The sequence below is a fragment of the Schistocerca serialis genome, chromosome 5 (assembly GCF_023864345.2).
Source record: "Schistocerca serialis cubense isolate TAMUIC-IGC-003099 chromosome 5, iqSchSeri2.2, whole genome shotgun sequence".
In the NCBI taxonomy this organism is placed as follows: Eukaryota; Metazoa; Arthropoda; class Insecta; order Orthoptera; family Acrididae; genus Schistocerca; species Schistocerca serialis.
The window spans coordinates 706,705,571-706,727,500 of NC_064642.1; the positions used below are offsets into that span (position 1 = coordinate 706,705,571).

The 21,930-nt window shown below is 41.7% G+C and overlaps 1 protein-coding gene across 1 annotated transcript in view; it reads right to left on the minus strand.

Annotated features, from left to right (window-relative positions):
• Nucleotides 1–4,288: 4,288 nt before the first annotated feature.
• The window catches only part of LOC126481388 (uncharacterized), a 397,340-nt gene continuing 379,698 nt past the window's right edge, over nt 4,289–21,930 (minus strand). The window contains exons 4-6 of the mRNA XM_050105111.1: nt 13,392–13,509; nt 13,220–13,295; nt 4,289–7,795 (exon numbers count right to left, since the gene is read on the minus strand). Of these exons, the coding sequence (XP_049961068.1) occupies nt 7,306–7,795; nt 13,220–13,295; nt 13,392–13,509 (684 nt within the window). The 3' untranslated portion in view covers nt 4,289–7,305. The remainder of the gene's footprint in view (nt 7,796–13,219; nt 13,296–13,391; nt 13,510–21,930) is intronic.

Below are 21,930 nucleotides of genomic sequence, written 5' to 3' on the forward strand. Positions count from 1 at the left end.
AGACAGGATTGCAAGCATTCTTTCACTCCATTCTGTCCTAAGGCATAATTTTGTGCATATTAATTAAGGTGAAAAAATATTTATTCTTCAAAAGTGTGATATAAGAGTATGGTGTAAAGTTAACGCTTTCAGAGATGTGGGGATTCTTCCACTTAATGACCATACACCAAGAGTGAATTGAGGAATACACAACTACTGAAGTAGAAATAATTATCGTATAGACTACTCTATGGTTGAGAATAGAGTTTTACATTTGGGAGCTCAAGTCTACAACAGGTTGCCAGTGCATGTTAGATGTGAAACTGAAAATCCCCATTGCAGGGTTATTCAAATGATCTAGACACTGTTGAGTATTTGTAACAACTGTTTGCATGGAGGTAAGCTATTATATGATATGTATGGAAACAGTAACAAGAAGCTTTTTTGACAGTGATAACCAGCAACAGAGCAGCTACACCAACAGAGAAGGCATTTTGCTTGATTAATTTGTGCAAGAGTGAGTCCACAACTGCATTTCAGTGAAAAGCTATTTCTGCAAATATTTCATGTTCTGTGTAATGACTTGGAGCAGTTGAATCCAAAATGATTTCATTTTCAGGTATTTGGTGAGCACACTCCAAATAATTGGCTTTGGAATTCCTGGGTCATGATTGGCATGAGACATTGACTTTTGTGGATTTTTGAGGAATATTTCCTTGATCCCTTCAATCAGTTCCTTAGATGTCAATTGCTTGCTGTGTGCTTTTGTCTTTACAGAGACTTCTTGTTTCCTTTAAGTTGTATTCCCACTCGTAAATGGATTCTTTCATAGGTGGAGCCTTGTTAAATGAGCTCCAGAATTTCTGGTACAGTGCAGTGATGGACTGAATCTCCCACATCTCCATTATGCAGAATACCTTCACCATTGGTCCAGTAGCCATGCTGATGGAAGTCACCATAACTGATTTGCTGTTTCCCTACATTCAATCATATAATACGTTACCTCAATACAAACATTTTTACTGTCACTTCAGTGTGTCTAGATGATTTTGAATAACCCTGTATTTAAAAACAAAGTAAAAGAATGTCTCTTTAGCTATCCCTTCTACAATTATCAGAATTCATGGTCTCAGGAATGTAAATTTTGTGTAAACCTAATATTTGTATTACTCTGATTGTAACTTTGCCATTACATTGGCAGTTGACAGTGGCCCATGTAATGTTACAGAATTGCTTTGTTGAAAGTTTTAGATGAAAACAGCAGCTGAGTAGTATAGTAGGAGAATGGATGACTTCTCTTCACCCCCGCTCCCCTCTCCCCCACAAGGTAGGTGTTTTTCTTCAAACACGCATACGTAAAGTAATCTTGAAGTAATTACCAAAACTATCAGTTTCAGTAGATTAATGGTAGCCATAATTTGTTTTTTGTATACTGTACTGGAGTGGTTGTTTCTGGCTGTTAATGTATAACTTGACTTGTTCCATGTCCCTTTTTTGCTAATAAAGTGCTTACCTTATTTGAACACTGCTTTCCCCCAAAACTTACCAAGGTTAGAGCAAAGTCTACAAAGAAGCCATGGATTACTCGAGGAATAGGGGTATCTTGTAAAACAAAAAGAAAACTGTATCTGTCAATCCGAAACATTTCCAATGTTGATGCTATAGCACATTATAAGAAATACTGCAAAATATTAAAGACTGTAATACGGATGTCAAAGCAAATATATTACAAGGAAAAGATAGTCATATCAGATAACAAAATAAAGACAATATGGGATATAGTGAAGGAGGAGACCGGTAGAACCAGACATGAAGAGGAACAAATAGCATTAAGAGTAAATGATGCATTGGTGACAGATGTGTATAGTGTTGCAGAACTTTTTAACAAACATTTTATAACTGTTACTGAAAAGATGGGGTTGTCAGGTTCGGTAGATGCTGCTATGGATTACCTTAGACCAGACATTTCAAGTAACTTCCATAATATGAATTTGACCCTCACTACCCCAACAGAAATAATGTCCATCATAAAATCTTTAAAATCAAAAACATCTAGTGGGTATGATGAAATATCAACAAAGTTAATTAAAGAATGTGATTCTGAGCTAAGTAACATATTAAGCTATCTGTGTAACCAGTCGTTTATCAGTGGAATATTTCCCGAATGGCTGAAATATGCTGAAGTTAAGCCACTGTTTAAGAAGGGAGATAAAGAAATAGCATCAAATTTCCGTCCAATTTCACTGTTGCCAGCATTCTCAAAAATTTTCGAAAAAGTAATGTACAGTCGTCTTTATAACCATCTTATCTCAAATAACATACTGTCAAAGTCACAGTTTGGATTTCTAAAAGGTTCTGATATTGAGAAGGCTATCTACACTTACAGTGAAAATGTACTTAATTCATTAGACAAAAAATTGCAGGCAACTGGTATATTTTGTGATCTGTCAAAGGCATTTGACTGTGTAAATCACAATATCCTTTTAAGTAAACTAGAATATTATAGTGTAACAGGAAATGCTGCAAAATGGTTCAAATCTTATATCTCTGGCAGGAAACAAAGGGTGTTATTAGGAAAGAGACATGTATCAAGCTATCAGGCATCATCCAACTGGGAACTAATTACATGTGGGGTCCCACAAGGTTCCATTTTGGGGCCCTTACTTTTTCTTGTGTATATCAATGACCTTTCATCAGTAACATCACCAGATGCCAAGTTTGTTTTGTTTGCTGATGATACAAACATTGCAATAAATAGCAAATCAAGTGTAGTCTTAGAAAGATCAGCCAATAAAATATTTGTAGACATTAATCACTGGTTCCTAGCCAATTCTTTGTCACTAAACTTTGAAAAAACACACTACATGCAGTTCAGAACTTGTAAGGGGTGTCCCAAGAGTATATGTCTAACATATGATGACAAGAAGATAGAAGAAGTGGACGGTGTTAAATTCTTGGGATTACAGCTTGATAATAAATTCAACTGGGAGGAGCACACCACAGAACTGCTGAAGCGTCTTAACAAATCTCTGTTTGCAATGCGAATTTTGTCAGACATAGGGGATATAAAAATGAAAAAGCTGGCATACTATGCTTACTTTCATTCCATAATGTCATATGGGATTATTTTCTGGGGTAATTCATCAAGCCAAGCTAAAGTTTTCCGGGCACAAAAACGTGCAGTAAGAATTATATGTGGTGTGAACTCAAGAACATCCTGCAGAAGCCTGTTTAGGGAACTAGGGATACTAACTACAGCTTCCCAATATATTTATTCCTTAATGAAATTTGTCATTAAAAATATATCACTTTTTCAAACCAACAGCTCAATTCATGGAATCAATACTAGAAATAAGAATAATCTTCACAAGGATTTAAAGTCACTTAGTCTTGTACAAAAAGGTGTGCATTATTCAGGAACACACATTTTCAATAACTTGCCAGCAGCCATAAAAAGCTTAACAACCAATGAAATTCAGTTTAAGAGAAGCCTAAAGGATTTATTGGTGGCCAACTCCTTCTACTCCATTGATGAATTTCTGAGGAAAACCAACTGATTTGTATATAAGTACAACATAACTTCTGCACAATTTCAGTGCAGTAATGTGTTCACTGAAAATTTGTGTGTGTGTGTGTGTGTGTGTGTGTGTGTGTGAAGTATAATCTAACTTCTGCACCATTTCAGTGCAGTAATGTGTTCATTGTAAATAAGTATTACAGTAGTTGTATTACATGTTTCTTACCTTATAAATAAATATAAAACTTTTTTATTTTAAATTCAGTGCAATAGTATTTGTAAAATGACTCTTAGTGTTCATTAAAAAATGACGATCATTCCACTTGGGACCTGTGGAATGGTACATTAGCTTATTTGTTTTAGTTTAAATATTTGTCATGTATTGTTGTTTTTCTGACATGTTCCACATCCTGGAGGACCTCCTCACTACGGATCAATTGGAATGAAAGTAAATCTAATCTAATCTAAATCTAAACCTGAAGCCTTTCCTTCATGATGGGATTTAGGGGCCATGATGACTTATAAAAACTTCATCTTGGAGATTAGTAGTTGCTTGTTCCACATATTTCCACACATCTGTATCAATCCAAAACTTGACATTATCAAATCAGTGTCCATCCGTCAAAAATAGTTTGTACATATCATGATGATTCTATGTGCCTGTCTGCAACTTAACGTGTCATCTGTATGGTAAGTAGCAATACATCTTTTCCTTATATTTTTGATATTCCAACCTGGAGTTTCCATTATTTGAAGTAATAACAAAGGTATAAGTGAACAAATGAAACACACTTTCTCTTACTTTAATTTATATGTATTTTTATGAAATTTGACTGTTTAATTACAAAAATCAACAATAAAGAATAACAATATTTGCAGATGATTAAATCTCAGTGCACTGAATGAAAACTACAAAGTATGACTCAACATATTTTGTTGTCCTCATAACAACCGTGGAATTAAAGAAAATATGCTGTAGACATGGTTGAAATACTCTTGACTGTATTCCCACTAGCTATTTCATTCCACGTCTTATGGTAATGATCATCATATAAAATGCATATACATTGATTTTCATTTTTCAGTGTGGATAGGACTAACAGCAATATTTTCAGTTTTGTGGTAAATTGTGTCCAGTGTAAGCATGTGAGTTGAGGAGGTGTGGTGTGTGTATTTGAAAGCATGTGCTTTGAAATTGGGTGCAACAAAATCATAATAAATAATTAAAAATTCACATATGAGCAAATACACAATGTGTGAAATATTTTTATGCTATCTGATGCATATTTATTTAACCTCTCAAGTCATCTTGGATGTTTCTTTATTTGAGGAAAGGAAACTATGACAAACACTGCCTCAATTTTATTGCTGCACCATGAGAAGAGAGAACTGCACTAACTCTTTCACCAAGAGCTTAAATTGAACAATTTTAGTGAAGTGCATGAATGAATGAGTGAATGAAAATCAGAATTACACTCACATTATCTTGAAATGAGATTGTAAGAGTCTATAATTTACAATGAATGATTCTAAGCAACTGCTGCAAACTGAAATACTTTGCAGATAAACCTTTCTGAAACAATGGGACACAGAAGACACTTAACTGATTATCAGTAATGCATAAATAACTCCTTTAATCCGATCATGTGAATCTTGTTATACTCATTCTTTTGACTAGGTCATACCACCGAATTGCTGCACAAAATGTTTTTGCATTTCATTTCATTTTGTTTTGCAATGGTTCTGGATTGAAATGAAGAAAGATACTATCATTGTTTTGAGAGTCCTGTGGGCCAGTTGCTGTGAAGGTTGATACTATGTGATTGAAGTCTGCAGCTATTAATGCATGCGGAGTAATTTACTTTGCTTAGTCAGAGAATAATAACCTTCTAATGCATTTATATATTGCTTGATATGAGGGAAAAGTAAAAAAAAAATTGAAGGAGCTTTATTTAAATTTTATCAGGTCATTCTGGTTTCCCCTATTGCATCTCCTACAAAACCACTCCAGGAAAATGCCAACTGGATTAATTCAGTAAGCTAAATGCCATTTCTTCATTCACTCCATTCCTGCATGCCAGAGTCACTTAGAAAGTGAGCTGATGATCAATTTCAGTTACAGTGTCCTCGCTTTCCTCACACAAAATAAATGTTGTGTTCATAGTATGATCCATTCTGGGGCTTTTGTTTCTACTGTGACTGTTGATATTTTGTACAGTGCAGTTCCATCGCTTGTTTTTCGATTTACATATGCCATGTCGTGCCTAATGCACAGAATCTTTGGAGAAAATCTAATGTATCCAGTTTGATACTCTTCTGAAACATTCTCATATGTACAAAAAAGAAAACTATAAATGTGTGTATTTCATAAGTTTTTGAGCCATCATCTAAATGGAGAGCATCTTACCCTGACAAAAGTTCTGTCACTTTACTGAGAATAAGAAATACATGACTAATGTTGATGAATAAAATATAAATAGCATTCCATATCTTGAGCATTTTAATTCCACAAAAAATGAGTGAAAAAAATTGCTGGTGAATGAAGGTGATTTGTGGAACACACTCACTGTTGTTTCCAGTGCTCATAAAAGAACATAGAGGACCACTCTAGTGCTTGGTGTACAGAAATGGTGAAATGCTGCTAAAATTTCAGGCTGAGACTTGTCTCCTGCTCGTCACTTCAATAGCCTCAAATGCTCTTTGCATGCATACTAATCTTTATACAGGATGTCTGACTCATAATGCCATAATTTCACTGTGATCTAGGGTCAAAAGTAATAAAGGTATGGATATGTAACTCTCACATAACTCGGAGGGTCTTAAAAGATTATTTTATGGTTGGTTTGTTTAAAGTCTGCTCTTTAGGATAAATCAGGTTCGTGTGTTACTAGAACAATATTCATGAGGAGAACAAACATGTTGTGGTGTGATATGCTTGATTTCATCCACGAGTTTGGTACAAAGGAAGTTTCATCACATGTACCACAAATCAACAACAGATAGAATGGATAAAAGCATGGCATAGACGCTTGTGGCCACTGGAGCCATGTATAAACCATGCAAGGAAGATAATGGGTGTATAGGCAGGTAATTGCACCACAGTTACTTGCAGAGAATACATCAGCATTAGTGGACCTAGAGAGACTACTCAAATGGGCTTGCACACCTGCAATTCAGGTCTGAGCAGAATAGTATCCCACAACACTGACCACTGAAAGATGAAATTTCTGCAGGACAACAAATAGGGATGGTGGATCTTATACTGCAGCCAACATGTTCCTGAAGTGTAGTGTCTCAGAGTACCTTCTTTTAGGCTACACTAGGGTATGTGTTTTTTCCAGTAAAGCTCACGGCATTGAAGATGTGAACCAAGTTTCAAATAGTTGACAATATCTGTACCATCACTTTAGGATTGTTAGCACAGGCTGAGGGAAAAACTGAGCAGGGCTGCAGACAGGCTTTTCTATATGCCATTAAGGAGGCCCATATTGAAACTATACAGTTGTTGGAAAACTTTTGATCTGTATCAGTTGTGTGAGAGGGTTATGTGCCTACATCTTTATTAATTTGAGTCTTCAGCATAATGAATTTATGGCATTATGACTTCCACACTCTGTACAGTGTGTTTCAGGTACAACGGTTGTCAAACTCAAGTCTGGCAAGACAGAGCACCATTCATGCAAGTAAATTGTCCACTGTAACATTGCCTGCACCTGGAGGAAAATTTGTCCACCGGACGTGTGACGGCGACTGCCCACTACGTGCAGTGGACACTGTGGCAGTTGTGACGGTGCCGTCAGAGTGGGTACTCAGCTGAGTGCGAGTAGAGGCTCGTAGGTGTCCTTCTGGTAGCTGGGCGCTTCCGCCGGAGCCTTCTTGCGGCCTGGTTTACCCTCCTTGTCAGCGTGCCGCTGGACTGTGCCCTTGCCCTTCGCTGGCTTTAGGGGCTTCTTCTTGCTTTTCTGGGGTGCCGACACTGCAGAGGACGCCGATGTAGGTGTGGACGCTGGCTCACTGTCCAGCAGCGCCAGCTGCTCAATGATATTCTTGGGCCGGCCTGCGGAAGCTGCTCCTGTCGCGTTCTTGTTGGCGTAGACGACAACGTACTGCGAGTAGGATGACTTGGTGGGGGTGTTGATGTCTGCAAAGTCACGGAAGTTGGCAAAGAAGTCGTGGTGGTGTGGCTGGGGGCGTGGGTTGTAGTAGGAGGGCCGGCCGTGACCGTTGCTGTAGTAGGAACTGCCCAGGAGGCCCACGTCCCCACTGCCACCACCACCGAACACTCCGCGGTCATCATCGCTGCAACAAAAAAGTCTAAATCACCCATTGCCACTGCAAGTCAGCGCCACGAGCTGAGTACAGGGCTGCACTGAGCTTGTGGTGAGACTGGCCACTTCCAAGGGTGCAGGCAGAAAGGAGGTACAAAAACTGGCCAGAAAGAAAAAAGAAAAAAAAAAAAAAACAGAAAGGACAGTTCAGGAATTAACTGGGAGTGGTGCGGAAGTTCACCTATTCCTTGTGCTCCTATCTTCAGCCTATGAGGAGAAGCTTTTCCTCCAGCCCACCACCGTAAATGCACGCTGTTGTCATGGTGTCATTTCTACAGTCATTTCGCCCATGTACCATATAAAGAAATGACTGCTCCAAACAAATGTTTGGCTGTAACATGGTTTATGTAGCAACAGTGTATTTGGTTCACACACCTGCCGCCTACACAGTTCACTCATTTTCAGCAGTGGAGTTCTTGCTGCTACTTTAGTATGAAACTGTGGGATCTCGAACGTTGGCTATCTGTTACTGAACAAAATATGCTATTTGATCGAAGGAGTACGATGTTTCGCAATTGCTACCAACTGATGACTGCAGCGACACTGAACTAAAGTGCTTCAAAGTATTTGATAGAATAAGTAGGGGGGAAAAAAACACCAAGTTTTGAAACAATTGGAGACGCTGACAGAATACATGTCGCTCACAGCACACTTGTTTACTTAAGGAAAAAAACTTATCTTTACGGTAAACTTATTCCTTCGGTTGATAGTTAAGTTTCTTCCATGACGTTTTAGTCACGTTACCCACCACGCAGGCGCAGTGATTTTTTTTTCTGGATTAAAAATAGTCTATGTGTTAATTCAGGGTATAGGCTACCTCCATTCCAAAGTTCATCCAAATCCTTGCTACCACTTCAGCGTAAAGGAGAAACAAACGTACTAACTCGACGAAGAAAGAAAATAAGCAATTGCTATTTCGGTGCAGCGCAAATTTTTTTTCGTGTGTGCCTATTACCAGCTGTTGCGCTCACATATCATAATCAGATTCAGTCTTACTAAAAGCCTACTAAGCTGTAGGCCTACGTGTAAAGCCACCACGTCTATGTGTTGTACAGCATTAATAAATGACACTGTCATCTCTTCAAGGGTCTCGGAAGCAGTAAGATATGCCTGATGCTCAGCGGCTAAAATGCAATGGGATTGTATAGAAGTATGGATTAAACACTTCGAGGATTGTATAAGCATTATATTGAATCGTAATGTGGAAGACATATTAAACAGTAAACACATTTTCACAAATACGATACGGTTCGAAAGTCAGAGTAGATAGCTTTTTCTGAGAGTAATTATTGTTCCACATTTCGCATTATATTCTTCAAATTGATAAATATTTTTTACTACACACATTTAAAAGTAGCCCATTCGATATAATCTGTTTTAAAATTTATCCCAAATCCATCCAGTTGTTTTAGCTTTACGATGTAAGAAACATGCTCACACACAAAATTTCACATTTATAATATATATGGGATATGTAAGGACTTCTCAGTGAAACTTCTGCACTTTAGTCGAAACAACAGCGGCAACATATGGGCGCACACTGAGGGAGTATAATGAATAATGTAAGTTGAACGCCATGTCACAGAGTCATCTGCGAGTAATAATTTGACGCTGGTTTTTACGGTATGTTCCATGGAGGTATGTTCCCTGAAGTGTAGGTGCCATGCGAAGTTCTTTGGTACGGCATGAAAACGGATAACCTTTGGGCATTACATTGGGTCGATTCATAAGTGTATAGCGTTCTTCTGTAAGTTTAATAACACAACATATACACTCAGTAGGCTTAGTCACCAATAACATATTATTCTTCTTCGCTATGCACAACAGTGTACCAACGCTGGGGTAACTTTTCGATTTCGCAACGTAGTAATCACAAGGTTTTGGGGTGAACAACTCTTTCGTAGCGCATTTTCATCCGGAAAGTAAGTTCCCTTACGCTGTTCAATAGAGAGCTGGAAAGATGAAATTATGAGGGCGCAAGATCAGGTAAATAAGGTAGGTGTGGAATGACTTCCCTACCTAGCAACTGTATAGTGTTTTTTGTCAGTGTAGTAAAATGCGCACTGGCACTATCCTGGAGTATCATCACTTGACGCCCTCTTACTGGTCATTGTTCTTAGACTGCGTCTGGAAGATGTCTTAGTTGTCGACAATAAACGTCAGCACTGACAGTTACACCTAAGCGAAGCAATTTGCAGAAAAACGCCACCTTCGATGTTCCACCAGGTGCATAACATTATCATTTTTGGATGCGTGCAAGTCTTTGTATGGGGGGTTCCTGCTCTGTTTGGGCTCCACCACTCTTTTCGTTTCCTTACAGTAGCATAAAGATACCACTTCTCGTCGCCAGTAATGATACAGGATAGGAATGATCAGTGTCGCTCACGAGCCAAGTGATGACGAACAAGAAGAGATGCACATATGGTCACCCACTGATTTTTGTGATTTTGGCTTAGAGCATGTAATATGTAGACACTAGATTTTTGAATCTTCCTCATTGCATGCAAATGTGGCACGATGGTGGGATGATTGCAGTTCATCGCATTTGCCAGTTCTCGAGTACACTGATGTGGATGATCGTCGATTAACGCTTTTAAATGATCTTCTCAAACCCCAAGGTCTTTCTGAATGTGGAGAGTAATGTCAAAATCACAGCCCTTAAAATGAAAAAAACAGTGTTTTTCTTGCTGCACTGCGTCCAATGGCATTATCCCCATACAAGGCGCAGATGTTTCCGCCTGCCTCATGTGCTGTCAACCATCTTCCAAACTCAAACTGGAAATGTTCCAATTTCTCCAACTAGCACTCTATTTTGTAGCACCCACAGTTCCATCCACTAGCATCCAGCGCTCGTGTCTGGTCTGGCATTGTCATGCTGCAGGAGAGGGCGCACCTTATGTGGACAAACTCTTCGAATCCGAAACTCGATTACTGCCCACTGTTTCTCACACACCGAGATAGTTATGTTACACAGCGCCATGTTATACGTTACAATTCGGAGTCCTTTAGCGGCAGAGGGCTCCAGATATGTAGACAGGAAGAATTGACACGTAGAATTTTAAAAGCATTTCTTTTATTTAAAGAGTCCATGATGTTCTTCGAAGAAACAGTGAAGAACTGTGGCCCGGTGACATGCCACATTGTCGTCCATAAAAATTCCGTCGTTGTTTGGGAACATGATGTCCTTGAATGACTGCAAATGACATCCGGAGGACCCAGTCCATTCGATGTAAACACAGCCCACACCATTATGGAGCTACCACCAGCTAGCACAGTGGCTTGTTGATAACTTGGGTCCATCGCTTTGTGTGGTCTGCGCCACACACGAACCCTACCATCAGCTCTTATCAACCGAAATCTGGACTCATCTGACCAGGCCACAGTTTTCCAGTCGTCTAGGGTCCAAACGATACGGTCACAAGCTCAGGAGAGGCACTGCAAGTGATGATGTGCTGTTAGCAAAGGCACTCTCATTAGTTGTCTGCTGCCATAGCCTATTAACGTCAAATACCGCTGTACTGTCCAAACGGATATGTTCATCGTACGTCCCACATTGATTTCTGCGGCTGTTTCACGCAGTGTTGCTTGTCTGTTAGCACTGACAACTCTACTCACACGCTACTGCTCTCGGTTGTCAAGTGAAGGCCGCCAGCCACTGCATTGTCCATGGTGAGAGGAAATGCCTGAAATTTTGTATTCTTGTCATACTCTTGTCACTGTGGATCTCAGAATATTGAATTCCCTAATGATTTCAGAAATGGAATGTCCCCTGCGTTTAGCCCCAACTACCATCCTGCGTTCAAGGTCTTTTCTCCTCTGTGGCCTTAATCACGTCGGAAACCTTTGCACATGAATCATCTGATTACAGTTGACAGCTCCGCCAGTGCACTGCCGTTTTAGATCTTGTGCACGTGATACTACTGCCATCTCTATATGTGCTTATGGTATCCAATGACTTTTATCGCCTTAGTGTATATCACAACCTCTCAATCTCACCCCTGCATGTTCAATATTATTGCGCATCAGGCAATATTATACAATATTGTTTATCGCCTAGGAGGTGCTTAAGGGCTTCCACACACGAGAGACTGATAAGCTCAGTATATACAGGGTGGTGCACGAAATGTGTTACCATTTTGTTCTTGAATATAAACTTTATTGTCAATACAATCTGAAAGGAACATATACTACAATGAAGAGCCGTCCGTGAAGATTGAATCACGTGGACCTTTCGGGAAAATTTTTTCCTTTAGGCACCCCAAAGAAAAAAGTCACATGGATTGAGGTCTGGACTATTGGGGGGCCAATTTTGTGCGTCATTGAAGCGACCTGGAAACCTGAGTGAAATTATCCGTGTGTCGAAGTCCTCGTGTAAAAACTTCAACACCGTGTGTGTAGTATGTGCCCTTGTTCCATCTTGCATGAACCACTGCGTGTTGAAGGGCAAGGCAGTAGCAAGAAGCTGTGGAATGAAGCTATTGCGAAGCATGCTCAAATAACGCTCGCTGTTCACAGTTTCTTGAAAGAAAAAGGGTCCAATAAGTCCGTGACTGGAAATTGCTGCCCACACTGTAGTCCTCGGAGCATAATGTTGTCGTTCATGAAGCACTTGTGGGTTTTCAGTGGCCCAAAAGCGTACATTTTGTTTTTTAACCACACCGTCTAAATGAAAATGCGCATCGCCTGAAAACCAAACGTTGTTGAGAGTTTCTGCCCTATCCTCCGTCCACTGAGCAAACAGTAGTCTCTGCTGCTTGTGTTCTTCAGTGAGCTTCTGTGCACAGGTCATCTTGTATGGGTACAAATGGAGGTCACTTTTAAGAATGCGTTGAGCGGAGCGTCGGATATTCCCAGTTGCACTGCTGCCTTTCTACACGATTTCCCGGGACTTCTCTGTACAGCAACTCGTACCGCTTCAATATTTTCCGGCGAACAGACAGGCTTAGGCCGAGATCGCTTCGCTTCCAATACTGTTCCTTCCTGTACAAATTTATCGTACAACCTGTGGACGGTCTTCTTGCAAGGGGCACATCGTGTGTTAAACTGTTGTCGAAAACGCCTCTGAGTAACAACATGGCTTTTCGTTTTATGAAAAAGTAACACAATTGCCGATCGTTGCTGTGTCATCAGTCTTCCATTGTCAGCCATTGCTGCTTACTAGTCTCCTAGCGCCAGTATCGTGAATTACACGTCATTTCGTAACTAATTTGTTTTTCCAAGCTCTGTCTGGTACTGCTGTAGAGATCCCAGCGGGATATCTAATGTGCGCCGTAAATTGTGAAAGAAACAATTGGTAACACATTTCGTGCGCCACCCTGTAATAACCTTGTACTGACGGCTTGGGAACACTGTTCAATGTGTGAGAGACATATTGTAGGCGAGCTCGGGTACTGACTTGTTGTAGAAGGTGCCGCCGCGGATGACGCCGAAGTTTCCGGAGCCGAGCAGGTTGGAGGCGGGCGCCGCGCCCGCTGCCGCCGCCGTGGGTCCGGCCCCCACGCCGACGCCGGGCCCGGGACCGGGTCCAGAGGCGGGCCCGGTGGCCGTGGCGCGCAGGTAACCCGCGCCGAACGCGGTCGGCGGCTGCTGCTGCTGGTGGTGGGCGTGCGCGTGCGGGTGGTAGCCCAGGAAGCTGTTGTGCTGCGGCCGCAGCAGCGACGACGGCCGCTGGCTGTGCGCCGGCTCCTGCGGAAATTACGTTAGGTCGGGTAAAGCTATTACAACCGAATGAAACCGTTTCCAAACTGTCTCTACTGCGCATGCGCAGCTTCGCGTTCGTTTGTTCCGACCGTCAGAAGCCTTTGGGTTTACTCGGATGCATACTTCAAGTGTTTCGTTGTTTCACCACCTGTAGCGCTAGTTGATGTCTTTGCTCTCTTCGCGTTACTCAGATATTTCTTGTCTAAATAATGAAACAGTGCATCTGGTACATTTTTTTTCATGCTTAGCTTTAAGCGTTTCGAGAATTTATTCTCATTGTCGAATGCAAATATTTACATAAATATTTTGTGTGCTGTTTATTTGTGTGTTGCGGCTCTCTTCCACAGGGCAGTTTCGTGATTTTGAGGTTGTAAGGTACCACTCTCTGCCTCCTACATTATATATATAAAAAAAAATGTCGTGTGACGAGGGACCCCCGTCGGGCAGTCCGTTCGCCTGGTGCAAGTCTTTCGAGTTGACGCCACTTCGGCGACTTGCACGTCGATGGGGATGAAATGATGATGATTCGACAACACAACACCCAGTCCCTGAGTCGAGAAAGATCTCCGAGCCAGCCGGGAATCGAACCCGGGCCCTCTGGATTGACAGTGTCGCGCTAACCACTTTTTTTTTTTTTAATCTCATTTTGTTCGTTTTCGTTCGTTGCATCTGCTTGGGGCGGATGTCAGAAGACATCCGTTTCAGTTCGTCGTTGATCCATTAATTCAGTTGTTTTTTTATTATAGAGGGCAGCTAACTCTCTGACCGAACACGCTGAGTTACCGTGCCGTAAAGAAAGTATAATTTTCACTTGAGGGAAGACTTGAACCAAGGACCTCTCGTTCCGCAGCTGCTCGCGCTAACCACGGGACCACGGCGCTCCTGGACCACTCAGCCACCGGGGGTGGACTACATTATACAGAAAAACACACATACAATGTGAAGTTTCATAAACTGTATGAGTGATGGTTTGCATGTGTGTGGTTTTCTGCACAACAGAGGAGGTATAGTATCTTATCACCCCTAAAAGAGGACTACAGTGCAAGACAGTCAGCACAACACACAAAATACTAATGTAAATATTTGATCATGACAAAGAGAAATTCTCGAAACGCGTAGTGCTAACAAGGGAACCTCCCCATCGCACCCCCCTCAGATTTAGTTATAAGTTGGCACAGTGGATAGGCCTTGAAAAACTGAACACAGATCGCCTGCCGGAGTGGCCGAGCGGTTAAAAGCGCTACAGTCTGGATCCGCACGACCGCTACCGTCGCAGGTTCGAATCCTGCCTCGGGCATGGATGTGTGTGATGTCCTTAGGTTAGTTAGGTTTAAGTAGTTCTAAGTTCTAGGGGACTTATGACCACAGTAGTTGAGTCACATAGTGCTCAGAGCCATTTTTTTTTTTAACACAGATCAATCGAGAAAACAGGAAGAAGTTGTGTGGAACCGTGAAAAAAAATTAGTTAAATATACAAACTGAGTAGTCCATATGCAAGATAGGCAATATCAAGGCCAACGCGAGATAAGCAGAACTGTGGTCCCGTGGTTAGCGTGAGTAGCTGCAGAACGAGAGGTCCTGGGTTCAAGTCTTTCCTCGACTGAAAATTTTACTTTCTTTATTTTCGCAAAGTTATGATCTGTCCGTTCGTTCATTGACGTTTCTGTTCACTGCAATAAGTTTAGTGTCTGTATTTTGCGACCGCACCGCAAAACCGTGCGATTAGTAGACGAAAGGACGTGCCTCTCCAATGGGAACCGAAAACATTTGATCGCAAGGTCATAGGTCAACCGATTCCTCCACGGGAAAACACGTCTGATATATTCTATACGACACTGGTGACGGCATGTGCGTCACATGATAGGAATATGTTGTCGACCCACCGAACTTGTACACTTAGCGAATGGGTAAAAAGATTCCTCTACCTTGCCCGATTTAGGTTTTCTTGTAGATGTGATAATCACTCCCAAAATAGTGATGAAAACATAAGGGTTTGTCACATAAACTGAAAATAAAAAATTAAACTTTTCACTCTTGAACCTAGGGCCTCTCGTTCCGTAGCTGCTCTCGCTAACCACAGGACCACGGCACACGTGGCCTTCCAGTGTCCTTGATGTTACCTATCTTCGCATGGACTACTCAGTTTGTATATTTTACTAATTTTTTCATAGTTCCACACAACTTCTTCATGTTTTCTCGATTGATCTGTGTTCAGTTTTTCAAGGTCTATCCACTGTGCCAACTTATGAACTAAATCTGAGGGGGGTGCGATGGGGAGGTTCCCTTGTAAGTATCAAAAAATACGTAAATGGTGCAGTTGAATGAATGGCAGTTGCATACTTTCCATCGATTATGATGAATGAAATTGAGTTAAACATTTCCGCTTCCCACTTGCGATCGGCACTTCTTGGAGAAGCGAGTCAGTGAAACAAAATGTTAACTGAAGACGTTCTTAATTATTCATGACTCCACTTTCCTAATCAACGTGTACCGGGCGCCGTGTGCTACCTATGAGCGCAGAACAGGGGGTTCTGGGCTCATAGGCAGCACACCGAGTCTGGTAGGCGCGGCGCTCGAGGACCACAGCACAGCTACGACACCTGAGGTTGATCTGAAACCGGTCGTGTGAAAATAAAGTAATTTACAACTGAAGCGGTATTTTCAACCTCTGCTATGAGGCTCAGTTGCGGATGTTCTGCCAATAGGATTGTTTGGAATGATGACAGTTCATCACTTTTTCCAGTTCTTGAGTATACTGAAGTGGATCATTGTGGATTAATGCGTTTAAACGATCTTCATCAAATCCAGTAGGTCGTTCCAAATATGGAAGTTCACCCACGTCAAAACGATCCTCCTTAAAACGAGAAAAAACTATTTTTTTGCTGTGCTCTGTCCAGTGGCATTATCCCTCCACACGGGGCAAATGTTTCTGGTTGCCTCTGCTGCTGTCACCCCTCTACTGAACACTAAACGGAGAATATAACAGAAATGTTCCGATTGCTCCATTTTCCAGCGACCACAGCTCCACTCCCTACCTCCAAATGATAAGACAATATGTATACTTGAATAGCAACAGTGAACTACAAATGACAATCGATAAATAAACCCTTAGTAACCAAAATACCAACACGCAAAACAAAAACGCTGCGAACTTATGCACCAGACCAATACAGCCGAAGCAGGCAAAACAGGGAGAGATCATAGCTTCCTTGGATCACACTCATTGCAGGAGGTAGGCCTGGTCTTTAATCAGAAAGCTGGACAACACCAAACACCACCATCTGACAAAGTGGTGGTTGTTGGGATGTTTAAGGGGGACTAAACAGCTAAGGTCATCAGTCCCCCACATCTGACAAAAACGTGGCATGAATTTAAATAATACGGTCGATTACATGACCTCCACTTCCAAGTCAAGAAGAGATAAACACATCAAAAGAGAAGTTACACATCTCTTAAAAATAACGATACGGTCGGTTCCACGAACGTCTGATTTTTCGTCCCCATTTCAATTCGAAGACACCATAGAAGTTATAAATAACATGAAACCTAGGGAGGCATCAGGCGTTGATCATATTTATCCTGAGTTTCTGTTGCATTTCTGAAGATAGTAACTGTTCTCGAATATATATGTAGTTAAAGGCTACCCAGCCATTGACCTTCGTCTGTGCGAATGCGCACAGGTTGCCTAAACTTTTACGGGAATCGTCACCTTAGTGTGCGCGAGTAAAGAGTGGATGGGCAAATATCTATTAGGTACATTACGTATGTAGATTGTGGACAGTTGGGAATGTCGGTCTCACGGGAAGCGTGCAAGGGGGTAAGTTCCTGCAGTCGCGCTATTCATCTGTGTCCTCGGTGGCTCAGCTGGATGCTGGCACGGTAGCTCAGCGTGTTCGGTCAGAGAGCTGGTTCATCTCTGTAATAAAAAACTGAGTGGAAGGATCAACAAACGAACTTGAACGGATGTCATGTGACGTCCACAACGATCAACAACGAACAAAACGCAAAAAAAAAGATGGATAGAGCGTCTGTAATGTAAGCAGGAGATCCCGGGTTCGAGTCCCGGTCGGGGCACACATTTTCAGCTGTCCCCATCGAGGTATATCAACAACACCTGTCGGCAGCTGAGGGTTTCAACTGATTATCATTTATTCTGCTGCATTTTCAACCTGTTACTCTCAAATGGCTGAACAGCTTCTTTTCAAATACGCTGGAGTCAGGCCATCTGTCACCTCTCTTCAAGAAAACTAAGATTATTATTGTACTAAAGCCAAGCAAAGATCCATCCAAAGTTGAAAACTATATTCCCATTGCGCTTCTTAGTGACACGTTCAAGCTGTTGTAGAGGCTCATTCACAGCAGTCTGCTAAGTCGTCAACAAACACGTCCCGATAGAGCAAGGTGGGTTTAGACCAGGAAGGGGATGTCAGGAACAGGTGCCAGCAATTGCAACTCATATCGAAAACGGCTTTTAGAAACAGAGGATAAACGTAGGGTACTTTTTAGATCTAACTGCAGTCTGTGATAGTGTCTGGCACGACAAACTCCTCAAATTCATCAGTGTCATCCCATATTGGAAACTAATCGCTCTAATTGGTAACATTCTGAGTAATAGATATTTCCAGATGTTCTCAGAGAATTCTAAAAGCAAAGTTCATAAATTAAGTGATGGTATTCCTCAAGGTTCTTGTTTGGCCCCACTCCTTTTTAATTTGTATACGTACGACCTTCCTGTTCCACCTTCCTAGGCAGTGCTCGGACTAAAATATTTGACACACAGCTCAGTCAAGCAATATGCCTCATAACAGGATATATACATCTCACAAAGACACACTGGCTACCAGTACTTAGTAGTATTTCACGACCATCCTTATGAAGGTCACAGTGATTGCTGGAACGTGTGGACAAGAATAAAAAATAACTCGGAACTACCAATTCATTCAGAAATTTCTTTATCAGAACTCCAGCAACTGACATCCAGAAAACCATCATGGCACTCAGTAGGGTCTAATCATTCTGCAGGACAGCAACATCGATATGCAAGATGCCTTGAACAGTCAATGGGAAGACCAATCTTCCATAAAGCTTCACCAACTAATTTAAACTCTCAGGGAGCGACCAGCAGGTTTCCATCCGTCCCGACGACGCTGGTGCACACTGAATTGGATCAGAACTGACCGGGGCAGATGGGGAGCATTGCTGCACCAGTGGGTATGATAGTCCTCCACTGAGTGTGACTGCGGTGAAGAGCAGCAAAGAGTACATCACATAATATTTGAATGTTGCCTCAGAGCATTCAGAGGGACAGTGGAAGACCTTCACACTTTATCTGGAGAAGCTTTTGATTGGATTTACAATCTAGACTTATCTCTATGAAACCATTACGAATGTTAGATTTTGTGTATCTGTAAAGACATTTATGTATTTGTTGTAAATATCTGGCTATATTTCTCTGTCATCATACGAAAAATAATACATAATCACACTTAGTAGTGAAAACCGACATGTGGGAAAGTATTCGATGACAGGAGCAAAAATTTTCCAGTAAACATAGGTTCTAAAGTCAGCGAAAAATTGCGACAATGTAGTTATGAGACGTCACTGACTTCATTGTGAAGTATTGTTCTCGTTAGTGTGAATGTGTTCAAAATGTAGACTCTTCGATCAATTCACCAACTAATTCGATTCAGTTTTCACTCACCCCCTACCCTAACAAGCAATACAATTGATTCAGCATGTTACGTGTTACAGTTTACTGCACACTCGCACTTTTCAACGGAAGTGTTCCTCGTGCCGTCCTCAAATTTGGATACACAGACTGCACTCGTCTTTGTAGTGAGTTACAAATTTTATCAAATACCTGCAGACCATCTCGTAAATCTTAACAAGATTGTCCAATTCGCCGTTCCAGTTCTTCAACTGTATAAATGGGAGTGCTGTACACTTCATTTTGAGATGACCACAGACAGAAAAATTCAGAGGACTGAGGTCAGGTGAATCTGGAAGTACAGCCTGCGCTCCGTCGGTCCACCTTGGCCCATTTTGGTGCGTTAGATGTTTTACACCAGCAGTAAAACGAGCCAGTGCCCCGTCGTGTGTGTACCACATTTCCCAGCGTTGCGCAAGGTAAGATAGGTTGTGGGTGAAATTTGAGCCTGATTAGATGGAGATGTGATCGAATACAATGATACTGTGACAACACTTCGTCTTGAAGTGAGAGATGGCTCGTAACCATACATACACAAACGGCACGTATGTGGAGCCACGTTTACAGGAACGTTTTAGCTTCCACTACCGTATACTTTGCAAAGCAACAAGATTTTGCCACTACATTTAATATCGTTGTACACTGATTTTTACATTAGATTATATTTATGATGTGTAACCGGATTACTAATCATTTCATTGGCAGTTAATGGCTAATACCACATACTAACCATTTCTGCGGTACTGCAAGTCTGGTAGTGAACTAGGGGTTAGCGGGACGTAGCTCTCTCGTGAGTCGAGAAATAAAAGTTTCAGAATAGCGTACCTGGAGAAAGAGCCTCAGAAATGGAAGAACGCGAAAGGATATCCTTTTATTGCGAAGGAACGCGAGAGGTCACAATCGATGGATGCGACCTCCAAAGAATCTTCGCATCGGAAGTACTGTGGCATGGTTCCTGACAAAAAGCAGAGGCGTTTCTTTTTTTCTTTTGTGGAGTGCTAAGGATGAAGGAGGGAAAATGCAACCTTCCAGAGTATCTTCTGAAAGTAGTATGAGCTTCAGCAGATTGGTTAGCAGATTCAATGTCCACGTAGTGGGAGGTAATGTTTTTCTAACGGCCACTGGTTCAAAAAAACGGCTCTGAGCACTATGGGACTCAACTGCTGAGGTCATCAGTCCCCTAGAACTTAGAACTAGTTAAACCTAACTAACCTAAGGACATCACAAACATCCATGCCCGAGGCAGGATTCGAACCTGCGACCGTAGCGGTCTTGCGGTTCCAGACTGCAGCGCGTTTAACCGCACGGCCACTTCGGCCGGCTAGCGGCCACTGGGATTCGTCACCTGAGCACAAGCGTAAACGCCGTGTGAAAGTTGTTTTCTGCTGTTGTTGGTCTTCTTCGTCAATGGTCGTAAACTAATTTAAAATCAAGGACCTATTGAACGACTGAAAAGAGTGAAATAGACGCAACAGTTTATACGTGTATTCTGTTCTTCTTCTTTAAATTGAATCTGTTAGCCGTTGTTGCACAAACATTTGTGAGTTACTTATATTACAGCTTTATTTAAAAAAAGTTAAGACATACAAATTTTTCCTTTGTTCGTAGTAACGTAAAAGCTCATGAAAAGTAATAGAAGGCAAAACAAAACATTAGTTTGTCATAAATTAAGTTTTCTCCCTACTAACACAATAGAGTCAGTCTCAACCGACGATGTTCTCATTTCCTCAGTAACCGTGCGCAGGACTGTTTATCCTCAAATAAACGAATTGGTAGAAGGAGTGGAGTTTATTTCTGCCAGCGATCAGAAAACTTTTGTTCTTTAGACTACCGGTTTCGGTCAGGGAGGACCAAATGTTTTCTGATGATTGGCAGAAATAAAAGACATTCATTGTACACTACCTGGAACACTGTTTTAATCCGCTACCATGTCAAAACTTCTGGAACTAGCTCAGAAGTATCGGTGTACTGACGACGCGATGTGATTTAATTTATTTACATCATTCGAACTTCCTCCAGTCAATAACAGCTGTATTATTCACGTAGTGTCATTCATGAAAATGTTTGTAGAGCACAACATGTTTTCCGGTGTCCAGATTGCGTCACTGCACTTGCAGCCACATTGCTGCCGCGCCAATTCGTCCCGAGGTGGGGGGTGGGAGAGTGGGAAGGGGCGGGGACGGTTTATTTTAAACGCCATCTGCAGCCCACACTGTTGGTTGGTTGGTTTTTGGGGGAGGAGACCAGACAGCGAGGTCATCGCTCTCATCGGATTAGGGGCGGATGGGGAAGGAAGTCGGCCGTGCCCTTTGAAAGGAACCATCCCGGCATTTGCCTGGAGCGAGCCCACACTGTTAATCGAGGCTGTTCCACTTAGGGTTTCCATCCGCCTCGATACATCGGGACCGTCACCGTTATGAATTTTCTTGTTCCGACATTCCTTGAAGACCCAATTTAGTGCCGACTTTGCAAAATACTGTTACGATTTGCCTCACGTACTGAAGTAACGCCATTTGTTGGCGCAACATGAAAATGCAGCCTCAGTTAGATTCATTTATGTCAACAAGTTAATGTTGACAAGGTCGTGTCACAAGATGACGTTGCATGTTTCGTATCCTGTATCGATGATGTGAGCACCTTCCAGATATAGTGCAATTATTCAAGAAAATCCAGACTTCCCCAGTAGTACGGCGCTGGAA